Source organism: Zonotrichia leucophrys, chromosome 4 (assembly GCF_028769735.1).
Source record: "Zonotrichia leucophrys gambelii isolate GWCS_2022_RI chromosome 4, RI_Zleu_2.0, whole genome shotgun sequence".
NCBI lineage: Eukaryota > Metazoa > Chordata > Aves > Passeriformes > Passerellidae > Zonotrichia > Zonotrichia leucophrys.
In genome coordinates, this window is record NC_088173.1 from 841,010 (window position 1) to 858,925 (window position 17,916).

General features: G+C 48.1%; 1 protein-coding gene across 3 annotated transcripts in view; it reads left to right on the forward strand.

Annotated features, from left to right (window-relative positions):
- Positions 1-2,208: 2,208 nt before the first annotated feature.
- The window catches only part of FGFR3 (fibroblast growth factor receptor 3), a 54,917-nt gene continuing 39,209 nt past the window's right edge, over positions 2,209-17,916 (forward strand). For 2 of the 3 annotated variants that reach the window (XM_064710178.1, XM_064710179.1), the window contains exons 1-2: positions 2,209-2,274; positions 2,465-2,699. In XM_064710178.1, coding sequence (XP_064566248.1) covers positions 2,516-2,699 — 184 coding nt within the window. In that variant the 5' untranslated portion in view covers positions 2,209-2,274; positions 2,465-2,515. The remainder of the gene's footprint in view (positions 2,275-2,464; positions 2,700-17,916) is intronic. The other variant, XM_064710180.1, reaches the window with a different exon arrangement.

Here is a 17,916-nt window from a genome sequence, read left to right on the forward strand (position 1 = left end):
TGGCATAACAGTGCTGAAATAAATGCAACTGTGTTGTGGAGGCTTTACTAGCCTATGTACATGGATTTTTTTTTTTTTTAATAGTAAGAAAGTGGCTGAGACACAGTCCAGAGCTGCAGTTTTTGCTGCACAGCACTACATCCTGGGCTGTCTTACAGTGGCCACCACTGTGACAAAGCAACATCAAGAAATCTGTACTTAATCGGGTCTGTGCTCCCCAACACCACATGAGTGTTCTGCATGGTTAATAAATGGGAAAATCTAAAAATATCCTGCTGTAGGGAAAACTGGAAACCTTGAAGTCCTTCGTACAGGACTATCTCAATACCCATTTGATTTCCTGTTGTAAAGGGCTTCCAAATGTTATAAGCTCTTGTTTTTTTTCCAAATGAAAACCAGTTCAAAACTATTAAAGGACTGAGCTAACTTGATCCACAGTGCAGACCTTTACATCTCCCAGCAACCTTAAAACTCTCAGGGTTCAGATCTGCTGTTTCCATCCTGTTACTCCAGGAGCAGCATGACCGTGTTTACCCTCACCTGACAGAAAGGAACAATCACTGTGGCACTTTTAAAACTTCACACTCACAGTGTGAAAAAACACACTGATTCCTCATGGACGTTTTTATTTTTTCTGCAAATTTAGGAAAGCTCCTGGTCCTCCTTTGCCACTCTCTCCTTGGAAAATTTGGGTAGTGGTAGTAACAATACTAACACTTGGTAGCAATAGGAACAACGTCACAACAACAATCTTACCCTGGTGGCTTTACTTGAGAGCAGAATTTGGCTCTGCTTTCACAATTCTGTCTTCAAAGTAATGACGCCAACAACTCCTTGTGCAGTGTTATAATTATGATACTGTTATTTTAATTTTTAGTGATTTTCTGGCACCTCCAGCACAGCAGTTATGAGAGCAAACATTGTACAGCTTGATGCGCTGCCAAACCTTCTCTGTGACGGTGAAATAAGCACATTTTATTTATATGTCTGCTTTTCTCTCCATTGTTTTCACTTAGAACCGACGGTGTCACCGGCGAGGGTCTCCGCTGACATGTAGGATTTCCTCGCCGCAGCCCCGTCTCAATGGTTCCCCACACAATGCCACAGTATTGAGATGTCAGAGCCTCTGTGCCTGATAAAGGTGTCAAGAGAGATCCCGGCTGCAGCGACAACTGCGGACGCCGAGCCCGCCACGGCGGCCAGGAGCGATCCCGCTGTTTGCCCTCGCTGCGAGCCAAAGCTCCGCACTGCCCGCCTTTCCTCTGACCCACAAAAACTCCCCTTGACTCTTATGCAGGTTGGGTTTTTTGGGCCCCTTCTGCAGGGCGTTTTCAGTTCTGATAATATCTGCGTCTATTTTCAGCGAATGAGCTGCTGTGTCAAGTGGGATTAAAGCGGAGCTCTGACTCCTCTGTATGAGGCAGCTCAGCTCGCTGTCAGCAGGAACTGATGCATGTCACTTCAGCAACTCGGCCGTGCCGGGGGTCTCTGAGACGACCACAATACCCCGAACCCTAACTGTGGTAGTGGCTAGAACACGGTAATCGCAACTGTGAATGTGACTAGATCCATTTAGTCAGACTTTATTAAAACAGCCAGTCCAGCGGGCAGAGGAGAACACGCAGAGTGGAGCGGAGTCTGTCATTATTCCCATACACGCACCGCAGCGATTATGCGTGTGGGGGAGTGAAGATTATGCGTGAAGGGCGCTCGAAGCGGGCGGCTTCACTTTGGGGTACAGAGTGGCAGCCATGCAGGGGGAATGGGTGCATGGGCAAGTCCCGGGCTGCTGCACGCACAGAGCTCTCTCCAACGCACGGATCCCCTTCCCTCCGCCTCTCCTCAGCAATCGCGCTGTTCCGGGCCAGCAGAAGGGGACGCGCGGGTGACGGCCGAGGGATGCAGCACGGGAGCCCCGCGCCAACTTTAACCCCGCTCTATGGGAAGCGGTGCCGCTCCCCCCGGGGGGGGGGCTCGGCGGGCTCAGCCCCCCCCGCGCACCCGCGGGGCCGGGCGGGAGCGGAGCGGAGCGGGGCGGGCGCGGCCCCCCGCGGCAACGGCGGCGGCGGGGCGGGGCGGGGCGGGGCGGGCGGTCCGGCCCGGCGGGCGGGGACATCGCGGCCGCCCCGCTCCGCGCCCGCTGCGCGCCGAGCAGACGCAGGAGCGCCGCGGCGGCGGGCGGGCGGCAGCGGCGGCGGCTCCTGCGGGCGCTCCCTCCCTCCCTCCCTCCTTCGCTCGATGCGCGGTGCGCGGCCGGCCGCGGGGCTTGCGCAGGTAGGCGCCCCGCCGCCCCTCGGCGCACGGCTTCGCCCGGCCCCCTGCACTTTTTTTACTGCTCCCGCACCACTTTTTTTTCCGCCTTTTTACTATTATTTTTCCTGTTCCTCCTCCGTGCGGGCACTAGGGGCGGGGGGTTTTTTCGTCCTGCTCCCCGCGCTGAGCGCCTCTCTCCCTCTCCCGGCAGCGCGGCGGCGGAGCGGAGCGGTGAGCGGCGGCAGCATGCGGCGGCCGGGGGATGTCTGAGGCGGGCGGTGCGGCGGCGGCGGCCGCGCTGCCCCGGCGCCGCTCCGGAGGCATGCGGGCGGCCTGGGGCTCCGTCTGGTGCCTGTGCCTGGCGGCGGCCGTCGGCGGGATACCGGCGGCACGGCGGCAAGGCGGCGGCAAGGCGGCGGCGGCGAGGAGCGGCGGGCAGCCGGCAGGTAAGGGCTGCGCGGCCGCGCACACACACTCAACATGCTCTGCGGGAACGCTCCGGCCCGGCCTCGTTCGGAGTCCCCGTCCCTGAGCGAGCGGAGTGGGGCGGGTGGATGGAGAGCGCCGGAGGCGGCTGCGGAGCGGGAGTTACGAACGCGGGGCCGGGGCGCTTGCACCTCGCCGTGGCTCGGGGTAGTCTCGGAGGCGCCCAGGAGGGACAAAGTGCTTTTAAGAGGATCCCTGTCTGCCAGGAGCCCTCTCCCAGCAAGGCAGTGCATGGGGCGCCCCGTGGGTAACAGCTGGGAAGATGCTTGCGTGCGTGTGTAGCGGCGCATCTTCGGCGCTCATCGGGAATGCTCTGACTGCGTGTGCTCGGGTGGGAAAAGTAAGGAAAGGGCATTTATATCCTCATATTGGGAGCAGAAGGGGTGCTTCCACAGCTCCGGGTAGGCACAAGCTGGGTTGCAGCTGAATGAGGGCTGTGCTGAGAAGGGAAGCGCGTTTCGGGGGAGCCGGTGACGATCTCCCGTGGAGTGGCAGCACTGCAGTTGCAAGTGAAAAAAAGTTAACACGTCGGGCAAAGCTGGGTTTTGCTTTTTGCCTTCTTTTTTCCAAGTAATATACGGCGGGTTTGAAACATCGTGTCTCTCTGATCCGCCTCAGCTGCTACCTGAGTCCCTGTTTATTTTTTAAAGCTCTTTAATGGAAGGGAGCCCCCTCGCAGCCCCCTGTCCTCCGGTTTGCATGTACCCGGCAGAAAGTTTCCATTGTTCAGGAAAGGGTTTGAAGCCTGTTTGCCAAAAAAGTGACAGGGGAATAAATGGACTTCGTGGAGGCTGGGGGGTGGGGGGCATTACTTTCCTACCCCTTTTGGTTAAAGCTATAAATCACACAGGGGGTTGGGTTTGTTTTCAAGAAAGTCCTAATAAAACACCAGATTCTTAGTGTAACTCGTTTGGCTCATTTTTCACAGCCAAAAGAATTGATTTATGGGGCAACATCGCGGGGACTTGGTCGGAGCAGATAAGGTCGGTGTGCGGAAGGCAGCGAGCAGCCTGTGCTGGCCACAGGGCTGCGAGTGACAGAAGCGAAGTGTCCCCAGCTCGCTCTGGCTTAGCCTGAAGGGCGCGTTGGTGCTGTCACTTCAGGCACAGTCGATTCCATGGGGTGAGGAGCAGCCTCGGTGGCCGCCTCAGTGGTCCCTGGGCTTCCACCCTCACCTTCAGCCCGTAGCTGGGGTCGGTGATGTGTTGAAGTGCTGCTAAACCCTTCCCGTGCTCTAAGATAGTTTTGCAGGTTAAAGCTTTGGGACGCTGTTGGAATCGTAGCAAGTGGCACGCTCGAGGTCACACGGTGGGAAACATCCTTCCAGTGATGTCTGTGAAGTGAGGGATGGGTTGGGATTTCCAGAGCCTCCCGTGGAAATCCTCGGGACAGGCTCTCTTCCCTCTTGCTCAGCTTTCTCCAAAGCCAAGGTGGCACTGTCAGCACCCGCTCTGCTCCCTGGAATGGGATTCCTCCCTGAGCCAGGAGGGCTCCCACCAACCCCAACCCCTAGCAATGTCTTCAAGAGTTGCCCCATCACTGTGGGCTGTTGAAATCTCCTGTGGATGGGGACTATGAAGGGAGAGACAGCTTTTCAGTGCCAGTGGCCGTCCCACCATCATCTTCCACATGGATGGGGAAGCGTGAAGCCAGCGCTGCTTCCCCAGCTCAGTGCCAAAGCCAGCGGCTCTGCGACCCAGAGGGCACCCGCTGCCTGTCCGACCTGGGGGGGAAAGGCTGTGCAAAAGAAACTGTAAAGAATATAAACCTTCAGAGCCAAGTAAAAACACATTTTACTTTTTCAGTCTTTTTGAATTGAATGGTAAAAAGCAAATTCTTTCTCCTAGTCAAATGGGCCATGGGGTATTGGCTCATTACTGAGGGTTGTTGTTCGCTGGGCTTTGCATTTACAGTCTAAGGCCTTATTTTCCATAAAGGGGCTTGGAAGGATTTTTCCCCAGTGATCTAATTCTCCACACGGGGCTGTGAAGGCTATAACAGCTACTGCTTTGTGCCTATACTCAGCTACATAAAACACACATTGAAGGGAGGCATTCTCGAGGTATGTGTATGTTTGCTAATATGAATACTGGCTATTAGCGGAGGTGGAGGGGGTGCAGGTTTTAACATCTCCGCAGGGAGGTGTTCGGCTGTTGGCAGGAAGGAGGCAGATGGCGGGGCTGTTGCTGAATAGAAGCTAAACTAAAAACACCAGGGGCCTCATCTGGGCTGAGTTTCTCTTCTCTCCCGTTCTCGGAGCTGCTGTAGGAAGAACAATGTCAAATTTCCCCCCTCCTTCTTTTTTTTTTTTTTTTTTTTTATGAATGAAAGTGAGAGAGGCGAGGCAGGATTGAATGTGTATGTCATTCAGGGGCTATGACAGAGATGATTAGGGAGGTCAGTGAACTCCTTTGCAGCCTTGAGCATGCGGTCACTCTATTCAGCAGCCACAGAATAGACATCAATATAAAAAAGCCCGTCCAATTTGCATTAGTATTCAGATAAAGATATTACTTCGTACGATTTGTGAATGTCAAGTAATGCTGGCTGTTTTCTTAGAGAGCAGCCCAACTGAAACAGCAGCATTTAACTTTTACAAAATTCTGATAACCAACCATCCTGTCTCCTATAACTGGCTGTGTGCGTGTCTGCACACGGTAGATGTGAAAAAGGCAGTTTCTGGGCTCTTTAGGATTTGTGTTGCACTAGTTAGCTGCTGAGGCTGTCTGAGTGCATTGAAAGAGTTGTATAGAGAGCTGCTAATGTTTGATCAGGTTTGTGCGAGGAGGGGAGGGGAGAGCTCTCCCAGTCTGTCAGGAGCAGGAACCAAAGTTTCCTTGTGGAAGGAGTGGAATTGTCACCCAGAGTTTTAATACTGCACAGGCTTTTTTTTTTTTTTTTTTTCCATAAGGACAGAACAAGGATCGTTTAGGGATTTTGTTGAAGTTTAATGGGAGGGCATGTACCAATTCCTGTGACTTTTTTTGTGTGGAAAGAAGTGGTGATGTGCTGGCTGCAGTGTTTTTCATGCAGCTGATGGCAGCTGGGCTCCAAGGTGTAGGGTACGCCAATCTGTGTCACTTTGCTTTGTGTATCTCAGTGTTTCAAAGTTCATCCTGAAGTTATAGGGGTATTGAAGCGAGTGCCAAGTGGCCCTGGCTGTTCCTGGAGCTGGCCTTGGGGTTTATGTGTTCCAACCCTCTGCAGAGAGTCTCTCTTATACTGATGGTGCTGCTTACTTTGTGCCTTACACCAGAAATGTTTTAGATTCAGTGGGCAGCTGTGAGTGATAGTTTTGAGATTAAAACTTGATCCATTTGTTCTCATGAACGGTAGCAGCTAAAGCTAGTTAAGTCTAACATTGAGACTAGCCTATTTTGCTATATGCAATAAAATAAGAGGACACAAATAAAAGATGATGAAATACCACTTCTTAAAAAAAAATCTATTTCTTACTTTGCAAATAGTGAACTAGAAACTGAACTCTGTTCCAGAGCAGAGATGGACTCAATATATTCAGTAGTAGCTGTATAAATGATTTCTTCTACACCTACTGACGAGGGTCACTCCAATTAAATCTGAGGATTTTTTCTTTTAATAAAGACTTTATTAGCAGCTGCTGAGTAGGAAACGTGATGAAAGTAGATCTGAAAATTGTGTAGCAAAGTGTTGATCTGCTAATTAAATTATGCAATTAAAGTAAGCCGCTGTAACTGGCATGTTAACTTTTACAACTCCCTCCAAAAAAAATCCTCAGTGCTGTTTGGGAAGGTGAACCTGTCCTGAAGCCTGACTGAACATGGTGAAAATTAGCTGAACACCAAAGAACTCTTGATTACAGCATTCCCATTCTATCCAGACCATTTCCATGCAGTGGAACCCAGTCTGCTGGTTGCTCAAAGCTGAAAGTTTTCATAAAGCTGGAGGAAGATTCTCCCCCCACACCTTATAAGGCTGAGAAACAAAATTTTTCCTTTTAAAATAACAGTGAACTTTGATATCCACCTGAATGCTTAGAAAGCTGTCCTTTCTGAATACTTACTGTGTACATCTGCTATTCACTGAAGGATCCTAAAGGATAGGGAGTCAGCCTGGTTTCTGAGCAATTAATACAATTTTCAGTTTATAAAAGCTTTTGATCAAGGTGTTTCTGACAGTGATCTCTCATTGGCATGCAGAGCTGTGACTGAAGACATTTGCTGCACCTTAATTTTAGCTAAGGTTAGGGCATGGCCTGCTGGTGGCTTTTTCTGGTTGGTCATTGAAGTGTGCAGGATTCAGAGCGGGAGCCTGAGCATGAGCCATTCATGGAGAAGTGGCTGTGTTGTCATCATGGTTTAGCTTTTGGCAGTTTTTGCTATATATAAGGTAGACCAGACCCATCAGGCTTATAACAAATTCAGATATTTATACTGAAAATAGAGTTGAAATTCCCTCTGCAGTTTTTCCAGCTCAGCTGAGCCTGATACGCAGCTGAGCAATGAATCTGGCTATTATTCTTGTGTTTCTTATGTTTGAATAGATTTCTGTCTTGTCTGTCATGGACTACATGCTCGTAAATTTTCATGTGTCCTGGGAGTTTGTCTGACTCTGCATCAGAGTCAGTTTCTTCCTTTTTTTCTGACCCTTAAAAAACACTCCAGCCTTGAAATTGCCTGCTGACTCCCAAGCCATTGAATAGAGTGGTTTGGTGTAGCTGATTCAGTGTTTGCCATTTCATCTCTTTTAGCAGTGATTAGTGATAAACTTGATTGTATATGTACAAGACTGTGTGCCAGAGAGGATGGTGCCTGCTAAAAGCTTGCCGTACACTGGGTTTTTTCAGCAAATGGGACTTTGGTTCAGCACAGCCACTCGTGGTATGTGGCAGCAGGCAGCCCAGACTGGAGGAGTAAATCTGAAAGCACCTCTCTGCAAAGGCTGGGCTAAAACCATGTCTGAAGCTGCATACAAAGCCAAAAGCACCTTAAAATACCTTGTTACACCCTGAATTTTTTTTTCCTTGGTCTCCTACATAGCTTGTCAGTTTAGCTGTTACTCCTCTTTTGGCTGTTTATCTGCTGGTCTTGTTAAAAAAAAAACCTTTATCACTGAGGTAAAGCTGGCTCCCCCAGTGTCTCCCTTCTCATACGCTCAGAGCTCAGGTTGCCAAGTGCCACAGTGTGATTTAAAGCTCTGTATGTGTGAAGAAGGGCTTTTTTTCCTGCACTGAATGCTGTGTTCCTGGTGTGCTTACCCCTGAAGTATCTGCCCCTTGGCTGGAATGACCAGGAAGTTTCTGCAGTATCAAAAGCAAACAAGAACTGTGCGATACGGGCTGAGTAAAACCTTTAGCAAACTTGGTAGTTAAAATGTGAAAGGTAATCAGATGTAAACCTGCCCTATTATTCTGATAGGCTATCAGGGCTTTTGCATTCAGGTGGATAGGAACTAGCCAGGAGATAGATAAACCAATTTTTTTTTTTTTTTTGTGCTGTGTCACTCAGGTTACTCAATGTAGCAAAGCTATTTTTGAAGAATAGCAGCACAGTCAAGTAAGAAAACATTTCTTCTGTCACTGCTTCAGTTTCAGATGTATTAATCTAAAAAAGGGGTGGTATTTATTGCAGAGGTGGAGGGTAGGTCTAGTGTGCTCATCTTGCTTTCTCAAATCCAGAGAGCAAGGCAAGATAACGAGCTGGTTAAATAAAAAGGTTATATTGAAACTTGGAAGTAGATCTCTTTATCATGCAGAACTGTATGCAAAACAATTGCCGTGTGCTTACATGTTTAGCATCTGTGAGATTTTGGGGCTGTGCCATTACTGCAGGTTGTGAGGGGTTAAAAGCATTATTAACTCAAGTGAGAAGGGTTCCAAGTTCTCGGGTGAGGAAGGGATGGAGCCCAGGGTTGCTCTCGGGGAGCAGGCTCTGCTGCACAGGCTGCTGTGTGTGCCAAAGGCTCTTTCCTGGGAACATCACAGCACCAGGACCTGTTTGCTGTTTGCAGCAGCACAGCCAGGGGTGTACTCTGACCTCCTGAACCACCTGCAGGTGTCACACTGACACACAGCGGCACGCTGGCTTGGATTTTCTCCCCTCATTTCATTTTCACCCAAGGAGCCAAGCCATCGGTTAAGTTCCTTGAGTATGAGGCTTTTAGGGAAAGACAGTAACAGACAATGATAGACAATGATGGTTAGATAGGCATGCCAGAAACCTCCAGAGGTGGCTTCCCAACTGTTGCTTTTTCATAACTGATAAAAGTGTTTGTGAGTTTATCTTAATTTAAAACTGTTGCCCTGGAAATTTGAGTGTTTTATAGTTGATTTCACTGAGCTACCTTTTGCTGTTCACAAGGAACCTCACTAAAGTATTTCAGCTGAGTAGTGAAATCAGTAAAGCTTTGGAGACCAATGCTGGGTTGTAAGGATTGGACTATTATCCAAAAGCAATGGATTTTAAGCATTTTGGAGTTGACCTGGCTCGAGTTGGGTGTAGGGGAGACAGCAGATTAGCTGGGTATTGCTTAGCTGCCAGACCTTGTGGTGGGGATGTGTGTGTGTGGGTTCTCACTGATGCCAAGAGGGAGGAGTGGTGTGAAGTAACAGGAGAGAAGGGGAGGACTTCACTGTCAGAGGGCTCCAAGGAGGGTGCTGAGGATGAGAGCATCTCTGATGCTCCTCTCACAAGAGGCAGGTGGCACCTGGCTCTGAAAATGGGGTTCAGGCATGGTCCTTGTAGCAGAGCCGTGTCCCAGGAGCCATCTGGTGCCCTGTGTGGCTGGTGGTGCCTCTGCAGAGGGGATTTTCTGGGGGTTTCACTGTGGTGAGTGTCAGAGGAGGTCATGTGAAGCCCTGGAGCTGTTTCTGTTCCACAGGGCACCGCAGGGTAACTGGCATCACCCTGAACTGACAGCTCATCCCCCCCTGCTCTCTGCCCCTGGGGAAGGTGAAATACACCTCTGTGAGTGCTTTTCTTTGGAGTAAAAAGGAGCTACAGGGGATGTCTCTGGATCCAAATGATGGGGCCAGCCTTTCTCAACCTTCCGCTTCCCTGTCAGAAAACTGAAAAGATCCCAAGAATTAGATTTTTAATTTTATTTTGATGCTTGACAGAGCCTGTAAAGATCCTTCACAGCAAATTTGGCTCCCAGTTTGGAGGGTCATTGCTTTCTTTAGGGGTTTTGCCATTCTCTGCTTCTTGTCCTGTAAAAATAATAATGAGGTCCTGATCTTGTGCCTTTTCAATCCTAGGCAAAAAAAGCCCCCATTGATTTCCAAGAGAGCAGGCTGAAGCTCTTCACAGTTCGTGGTGGGAGCAGCTATTTAGCATAAGCAGGGATTGTTTGGGAAGTTTTCTAATGACCCAAACATTTTAACAAGCAGAGGAAACTGGTGAGTAAAAGGGCTCCCAGTTTGGGGGTGGAGGTCCCTGGAACTGGCTTTCAGTGACCTCCATTCCTCTCCAGGCAGCTGTAACACAGACCTTCACTTCCCATCTGCTTTCTGTAACTCCGGATTCCATGGGAGCCTGTGGCAGCATCACTGCCCAAGCTCAACACCAGAGGCAGCAGTGACAGCCACCCCAAGCTCCCCCTGCCTTTGTGTGGGGCTGTGCTGGCCACTGTCCCCTCCTGCCCCATCATTGCTGCTGTTTTATCAGTGTTGCCAGCATCAGCCCCAGTGCCATGACCTGCAGGCAGCACAGTGCACCAGGAGAGTGTTAATAATTTCCTATTAATAATTCTGTGGGTGAGCTGAGCCCTGGGACCCTGCCCCACACAGGAGCCTGTGGAAAAGGTTTCCTGGCACTTCCTGGGCAGACAGAGCACAAGAAAAAGTTTTCCCACAGGATTTTTTTATTTTTTTTAACCCCGCTTTCCATGGGCAAGACTCAAGTACAAGCAATTCCCTCCCAGCAAAATACTTCAGCAGCTTGTGTGGAGACTGTGGGGCCTGAACGAACTGGTGATTTCATTTGTTTTTTAACTTCTCTCTATAGATTCCCCCAGGAAAGCATTTTGTTTCTAGGCAGTAGCAGGATCTGTGTGAGATGTGCCTTGGGAGATGGGAGTCTCACAGCTAAAAGTGAAGAGGAGAAACCAATTGCAGTGAGAAGGTTAAGGAGTTCTGAGTGTGCCCTGACAATTAGCATGTTCGAGTGAAGATAAATCCTCAATGAGCCTTTCTTTAATTAAAAGAATGATTGGAATTAAGCACAGTATCATCTCTCCTGATCAGTATCATGAGTATCTGTACGAATAAAGCATTTCTGAGGAGGGAGAGAAGCGCCAGATTTTAATCTCTCTTTGGTAGCCGATGTGTCTGCCTTTTGCAAGGGCATATTTCTCCCTGTCTTGGAGTACCCAGGCTTGTTGACAGTAAGCAACTGTCACTTGGCAGTTTATGAAAGAAGAATGTTTTAACAAAACATGTCCAGTTTAAATAGTTATGTTAATAGGCTGGGGATTCATGCAGAGCTGAGGGGATCTGGTAAATGGAGGTACATAAATTAGCTGGGATTTAGAACCATAGGATTGTGGATTGGTTTTCCAGGCTCTTGGATCACCCAGCTTGGGAAGAAGGGTGTAAGTGGCTCATGGGGGATACTGCATTAGACTTGGAAGATACTGGGTAAAACCACTCTCCTGCACTCCAGCTGCCATCCTGGGAGATAATAGAAATATATTAAACATATTAAATATTAATATTATATATTATAAATATATAAATACATTTATATATAAATATAAATATATTATCTTTTAAATAGATTTATATTAATATATAAATATAGTAAATATATAATTATATATTGTATAAATATAAACATATTAAATGGAGTTTAAATACAGAGTACTGTGTTACAGATATCCCACTCTGAAGGAAAGTACCTCAGAGACAGCAGCAGCACCTTCTGCCCTTGTTGCAGTTAGGGCAGGAGAGCTGGAGAAGCAAATGGGAACCACCAGAGTTTTGACAAAGGGTCCCACTCAATTTTCTTTTGCCCAGTGGTTCAGTTAGTATTGCCATTATTTGAACTAGGAGCCAAAGGAAACCCAAACACGGAGCCTCCCACTGCAGAAATGGTTTGTGATGTGCCCAGGCAAAAAAAGGAAAATAACTCCCGGAAAGTGTTAATGGAGTTGTGCTGGGGCTCCAGCCTGTGAATTATTTACTGAAGGAGTAAGATTTCTGCCTCATTTTTAAGTGCAGGCATGCTGACATCTTGATTTTGAGGAGGCAGTGGGCTCCTGCATTGCAAAAATCTTCATGAAGCAGAGGGGGCAGCAGGGCTTCTCCTTTTGCCCTGTCCCCCTGAGTGCAGGGACAGAAAGGGGCAGGCTTGTACCCATCCCTGTGGTCTTAGTGGTGGGTCACTGCCTGAGCCTGGGTCTGGTGGCCCCATGCCCTGCAAATCCTTCCTTTGAGGAGTCACTGCATGCTCTGAGCAAGATTGTCTTGTGGGTGGAATGTGTTAGTCCTGGCAAAAAAGGGCCTGAAGCCTCCTCAGGTGCTTTCAAAACACATGTAAATGTTTGAAGTAGAGGTTTTCCCCCTCTCTGTCCCCTCCTCCCAGTGCATAGCAATGAAGTGCAGACAAGAGGTGCAGTCTTTGCAGCAATAACTTATCCCAGTGTTTGATCCCAGCTGCTTTGGGCATGAGACAGAGCACTTGGAGGGGGGACAGAGGATGTTTCAGGGCAAGCAGGAAGAAGAGATGACCCTGGATTAGCCACCCACCCCTGGAAAGGGAGTGGGGGAGGCAGAATGCTGTGTGCAGCTCTTGCTCCATGTATGGGTTATGCATCAAGTGAGGTTGTTTAACCTCGTGTTTTCATGAGTAATGCACAGTGATGGTTCATCCCACCCAAGGGAGCATGGCAGGAGCTTTGGTGCCTGACTTTCAGACAAATCCAGCCCTTTAGTGGCTGGTGGGCTCAGTTTTTATCATCTCTGTCTTCTACCTGGCAGAGAGCTGTTTTCTTCCTGCCCTGCCTTGCCTGTTGCACTGACCATCTTTGGCATCACAGCAGCATCCATCTGATTCTTAGAGGCTCATTTGCACAGAGAAGAATTTATAAGTGTTTCTGATGGGGAAAGGAAAGGAAAAGCTGGGGAAATGAGAGTCAGAAGGATGGGGAATATATCCCAAAGTGCCTGTGGAAGGTCCCTGGTTCATGCAGATAGGACCAGCCACGTCCTCTTGTAGGAAGGTGGAAATAGCCTTCTGAAGAGCGTCTGCATTTCCTTACAGCAGTGCTAAAATATCTCCGCATAGGGGTATCTAGCCTGCTTCTGGAAGCTCTGGATCCTAATGTAGTGCAGGTTGTAGATGATTATTTGGGAGCCCTAAAATTGCTTGGAGGCAGTGGGAACCAAGACACGCATGACTTCTCTGAACTCTCTCTTAATTTGTAAAGTGGAGTCCCAGCCCTGCTGTAATAGATAGGGTTACAGGAGACCATTAAAAGGTCCCTCCTGGTGAACCTGATGCCCTGGTGCTGCTGCTGGAAATGATAAACCTCTGCATTCAGGTTGGATGGTATGCCATGCCCTGCGTGTATGCACGGATGTATGGGAGCTGGTAAGTCCTGCTAATTTAGGGGTTGTTTTCCAAGTCTGTTTTCTATAACCCTGTAGACTTAGTACAAATAAAGAACTGACTAAGTTTCCTGTGAGAAGCGCAGAACAAACGCAAAGGGTGGGATTTGAATGCAGAAAGGTGAAAACACAAATGTATACAGAAACAGCAAGTCAAACAAGCTGAAAAAATATTGTAAGGTTGATTTAACAGAGCAGTGAACTCAAAGCTGTCTAATCCCTTTAGCAGCCTTCTTTAAAGAGGAGAAATAAAATAATTTTTGACACTACTTTTCTTTGCCATCTCTCACAACTCTTTCTAATAATGCTAAAGGATAAAACTGGAGTTTAGCACAAGGACAAAGTGCTGCAGCTTTAGTTAGAGGTGTTTTCTAACAAATAACAAAATCTTCGTTTGTCATTTGCGACATTAAAGTGGATCAGACTTCCTAAAAGGAGATTACTGTTCAATTTCTCCGACTGGGGTACCTGGCACCTAAATCTCGCTTGAGACTCTGAAATAACAAGCTTGGTTTTGAAAGATGCTGAGCCAGGTCAGGCTCTGCATTTAAATCGTTTAAGCACTCTCAGAATCTGGCTATTCATTTTGATGCATAGATATGGATTTCAGAGCTTAATCACCGACCTTTGCATTTCAAATGTTTGACCTTTGTTTTCTTTACTAAGTATGCAGACAGAGTGGCCCCCAAATTATTATTATTTTTCCCTTTTACACAGCTGAAAACGGCCAGCAGAGAAGACTTGAAGTTCTGCATCTTATTACTGAGAAATAGGGATCTTTGGAAATAGCATTTTATGTTACTCAAGGGAAACTTGCAAAAAGGGGAATATTTTCTTATTTTCATTCATGAGAACATGATCCTTCATATATCTAAAACCCACAATCAGTTGAAAAAAACCCCACCCAAACTACCCTAAACCTTTGCCCTCTCTTAATCCCTGTACAAGAGGGGTTTTTTTTTAAGATGTCCTTTTCTCCCCCGTGAAATAAAGGCAATTGATAGGCTTATAAACAAATACCAAACATTAAGTCCTAATCTCCATATAGAGGAGCCTGACCCTTTTTATGGAGAGAGAGGGTAGAGAGAGGAAACGGGCCCAGGAGTTTCAGGTTTAATGCTTATTAAAGTTTTAGTGGGTGGGAAAATGCAATCAATAAATTTTGTTTAATGCCTCAAAACTGGTGTTAGTTTTCACTAGCTACACCGGAGAGTAGTTTTCATTTTGAAACTAGGACACTCGTAGTTGGAATGACAATTAATGTGGAGTGAATATGGTCCCAGTTGGAAGCTGATTTTTTTTGAATAGCATGAGAACTCCCCCCACCTCCTTGCCTTGGCTCCAAAGTGGGGTAGCTTCCGTTTTTAATTAGCAAACCTGGCAAAATTTAGCTCATTGTGAGTTTCTGATCCTTTGGCCCAGTGGATGGCTTGGATTTCTCCATCTTGCTGTCCTGAGGCTGTTCTTTTTTTTTTTTTTTTCCCTTCAGTTTTGGTGCGGGAAGGAAAGGGGGGCTTCAGGATACTTAGGATTAAAGTCATTGTTTGGGGGTATTTGCAGCCAGCTGCCTGCATTAAATGAAGATTAGAGGAGTGCACATTAAAAGTGCAAGGGAAATACAGAGGACCTGGGATTTGGGAGCTGCATAGCTGTGAACCGAAGGGGAAAGGTTGGGGCTTTATGGCAACTTTTTTCTGATGCCATGTGATCTTAAAGCCCACTTCAGAAAGCAGCACAAGTAGCTTCCAGGGCAAAACTGGCTTGGGAATTGCAAAGGGAGCAGGAACATTTGCATCCCTTAGAAAGTTTTTCTGAGGTAAACCTAAACTTTTGAACCTGGGAAACTTATGTACTTCTCAAAAATTCATCTGCAAGAGCACTTGAGAGGTGGTGAAATTTTGATAGAACTGACCAAGTAGCTGAAAGCCCACCCTGGAGGTCAAAGCTCCAGCAGTAATGAATATTTGAAAGATTTTTCGGAAAGAAATGAGGGTACAGAGAGCCCCGGAAAAGAAATAAGCAGAAGAATCATTCAGCAACATCGTAAGAAAGTTTGAAAATATTTCCAAAGATACAGCTGCTGTCTTTTTTGCTATGCTTCGTGGAGCAGCCATTTGTGAAAGCTGTGTCTTGGTAGCAAACTCTGCTAATTGCTTGGGGTGTGCCACCTGCAGAACCCTCCCCGTAACCTGGAGTAGGAGGGGTGCTGTGGGTGCGCTGGTGCTGAAGAGCACAGGTTTGACCAGGAACCTCCACAGTTTGGTCCTGCCAAACTGTGGTTTGGACCAAGTTCTGCTCCAGTGGAATCTGGGGCAAGCTTTGCCCAGTCTGTTGGGATGCTGGGGAGCCTCGTTCTGTGCCTCAGTTTACACAGCTGCTGCCACTGGCTTTGAAAGGGCTCCTGGTAGTTGCTTGCTTGCTGCAGTGGTGAGGGTTTTTTGGACTTCCTCAGGCATGTAGTGCAGAAATGTAAAACATCAGCTGCATTGTGGTGGGATCTGTCTGTCAGCATCAAGCTGGGATGCCCCTGCTGTGCTGAGCAAAAGCTGGGGCCAAGTTGGCCGCTGCTCTTCAGAGGCAGCAAGAGGCAAGACACCAAAAGGATGTGACAGCACAGTCTCTTGTGCTCCCCAAGCATCAGCCCAGGGAGTTCCGTCACTGCCGGGAGCAGGGAGCAGTGTGGGATGGCCACGTTTGGCACCCGGGTTGGGTGAGGTGCTCTGTGTGACCTGTGGGGTGCAGCTGCAAGGGTGTGCTCATTGTGGGGTGCAGCTCTGCAAGGGTGTGCTCATTGTGGGGTGCAGCTGCAAGGGTGTGCTCACTGTGGGGTGCAGCTGCAAGGGTGTGCTCATTGTGGGGTGCAGCTGCAAGGGTGTGCTCACTGTGGGATGCAGCTGCAAGGGTGTGCTCACTGTGGGGTGCAGCTGCAAGGGTGTGCTCACTGTGGGGTGCAGCTCTGCAAGGGTGTGCTCATTGTGGGGTGCAGCTCTGCAAGGGTGTGCTCATTGTGGGGTGCAGCTCTGCCAGGGTGTGCTCACTGTGGGGTGCAGCTGCAAGGGTGTGCTCATTGTGGGATGCAGCTCTGCCAGGGTGTGCTCATTGTGGGATGCAGCTGCAAGGGTGTGCTCACTATGGGTGCAGCTGCAAGGGGTGTGCTCTTTGTGGGGTGCAGCTCTGCAAGGTGTGCTCATTGTGGGATGCAGCTGCAAGGGTGTGCTCATTGTGGGATGCAGCTGCAAGGGTTGTGGGATGCAGCTGCAAGGGTGTGCTCACTGTGGGGTGCAGCTGCAAGGGTGTGCTCATTGTGGGATGCAGCTGCAAGGGTGTGGGATGCAGCTGCAAGGCTGGTGTCACCCCGCTGTGAGTGTGGGCTGCTGAGGATTGGTGCAGCTCATTGCTGCCCTCCTGGAGGAAAGCACAGAGACTTTGGCACCTGGGAGAGCTGGGACCATCTGCACGGGCATCCTTGAGCAGGAGCTGTCACAGTCTGGGGACACAGCGTGCCCATGCTGCCTCCCATCTGCTGCTCCCTGCCCTTGGGGACCATTCATGGAGCGGAGACATTTCATATCAGTTATTTTATTTCTCTAAAACAAGTTCCATGCTAAGTTCACAAAGTTCAATGCAGAGCTCTGAGCTAACTAGATACATACAAGGGGTGTTGGCTTCCCTGTTTTCAGTGGGGAGCTGAATGGTTGTACAATCTGGCCAGATTTTAGGGAAAACTCACCATCACTGCTTGTTCTTTTAAGCCAGCAATCCCCAGCTGAAGGCTTGGGGTCAGTTCTGGGCTCTCAGCAGCAACCAAAGCTTTGTGCCTCTTGGAGGGGTTTGCATTCCCATCTTTTTAGGTGTAGCCAGGAGACCCCTTTGATTTGTTCTCTGGTGGCTTTTTTCCTGTCCTCCTCGGGGCTTCCAAGTGTCAGAGGGAAATTCTCCTGGCCAAAGTGTTTTTGTAACTGTTTTAGCTCTGTGACAATTTATTTCTTTAAACTCTCTGTGCCTGAATTGGGTGATCTATGAAAACAGACCATTAAAAGGAGGATACTGTAGAGTCCTGATGAATCCTGTTTTCTACTTGGCCGATGGAACAGAAAGCTAATTGCCAGTAGTAAATCCATTCAAAGGAGAGCTGGAGGGAGGGAGAAAAGCTAATATTCCTCCTTGAATGCCATTTAATCTCTGAAACCTTTCATGCAGATGTAAATTAGGATTTGCACAACAGAGTCAACAGTTGCTCTCTAGATAAGGCAGATTTGCAACATCTGCTTTTTCCATTTTGGAAGCTCTTCCAAAGTCGGGGATAGCCAAGCTAAACAGTAGAGATTTTTTTAATTCCTTTCCATAATCTCTTGTTTATAAAGAAGGCTGCATATGACAGAACTAAACCTGGTTATTGTTTTGCTAATTCTCTAGGAAAAAGGTTTGCTTTTCTCCCAAAACAGATCTAAGAAAACCCCCACAGGGTTTTAACACAGTGCAGTTACTTGTTAATGTCTTTGAAAGAAATGTCTGGTAACAATTGCATAGGCCACTGCAGTGCAAATACAGTATAAACATTATTATTATTATTATTATTATTATTATTATTA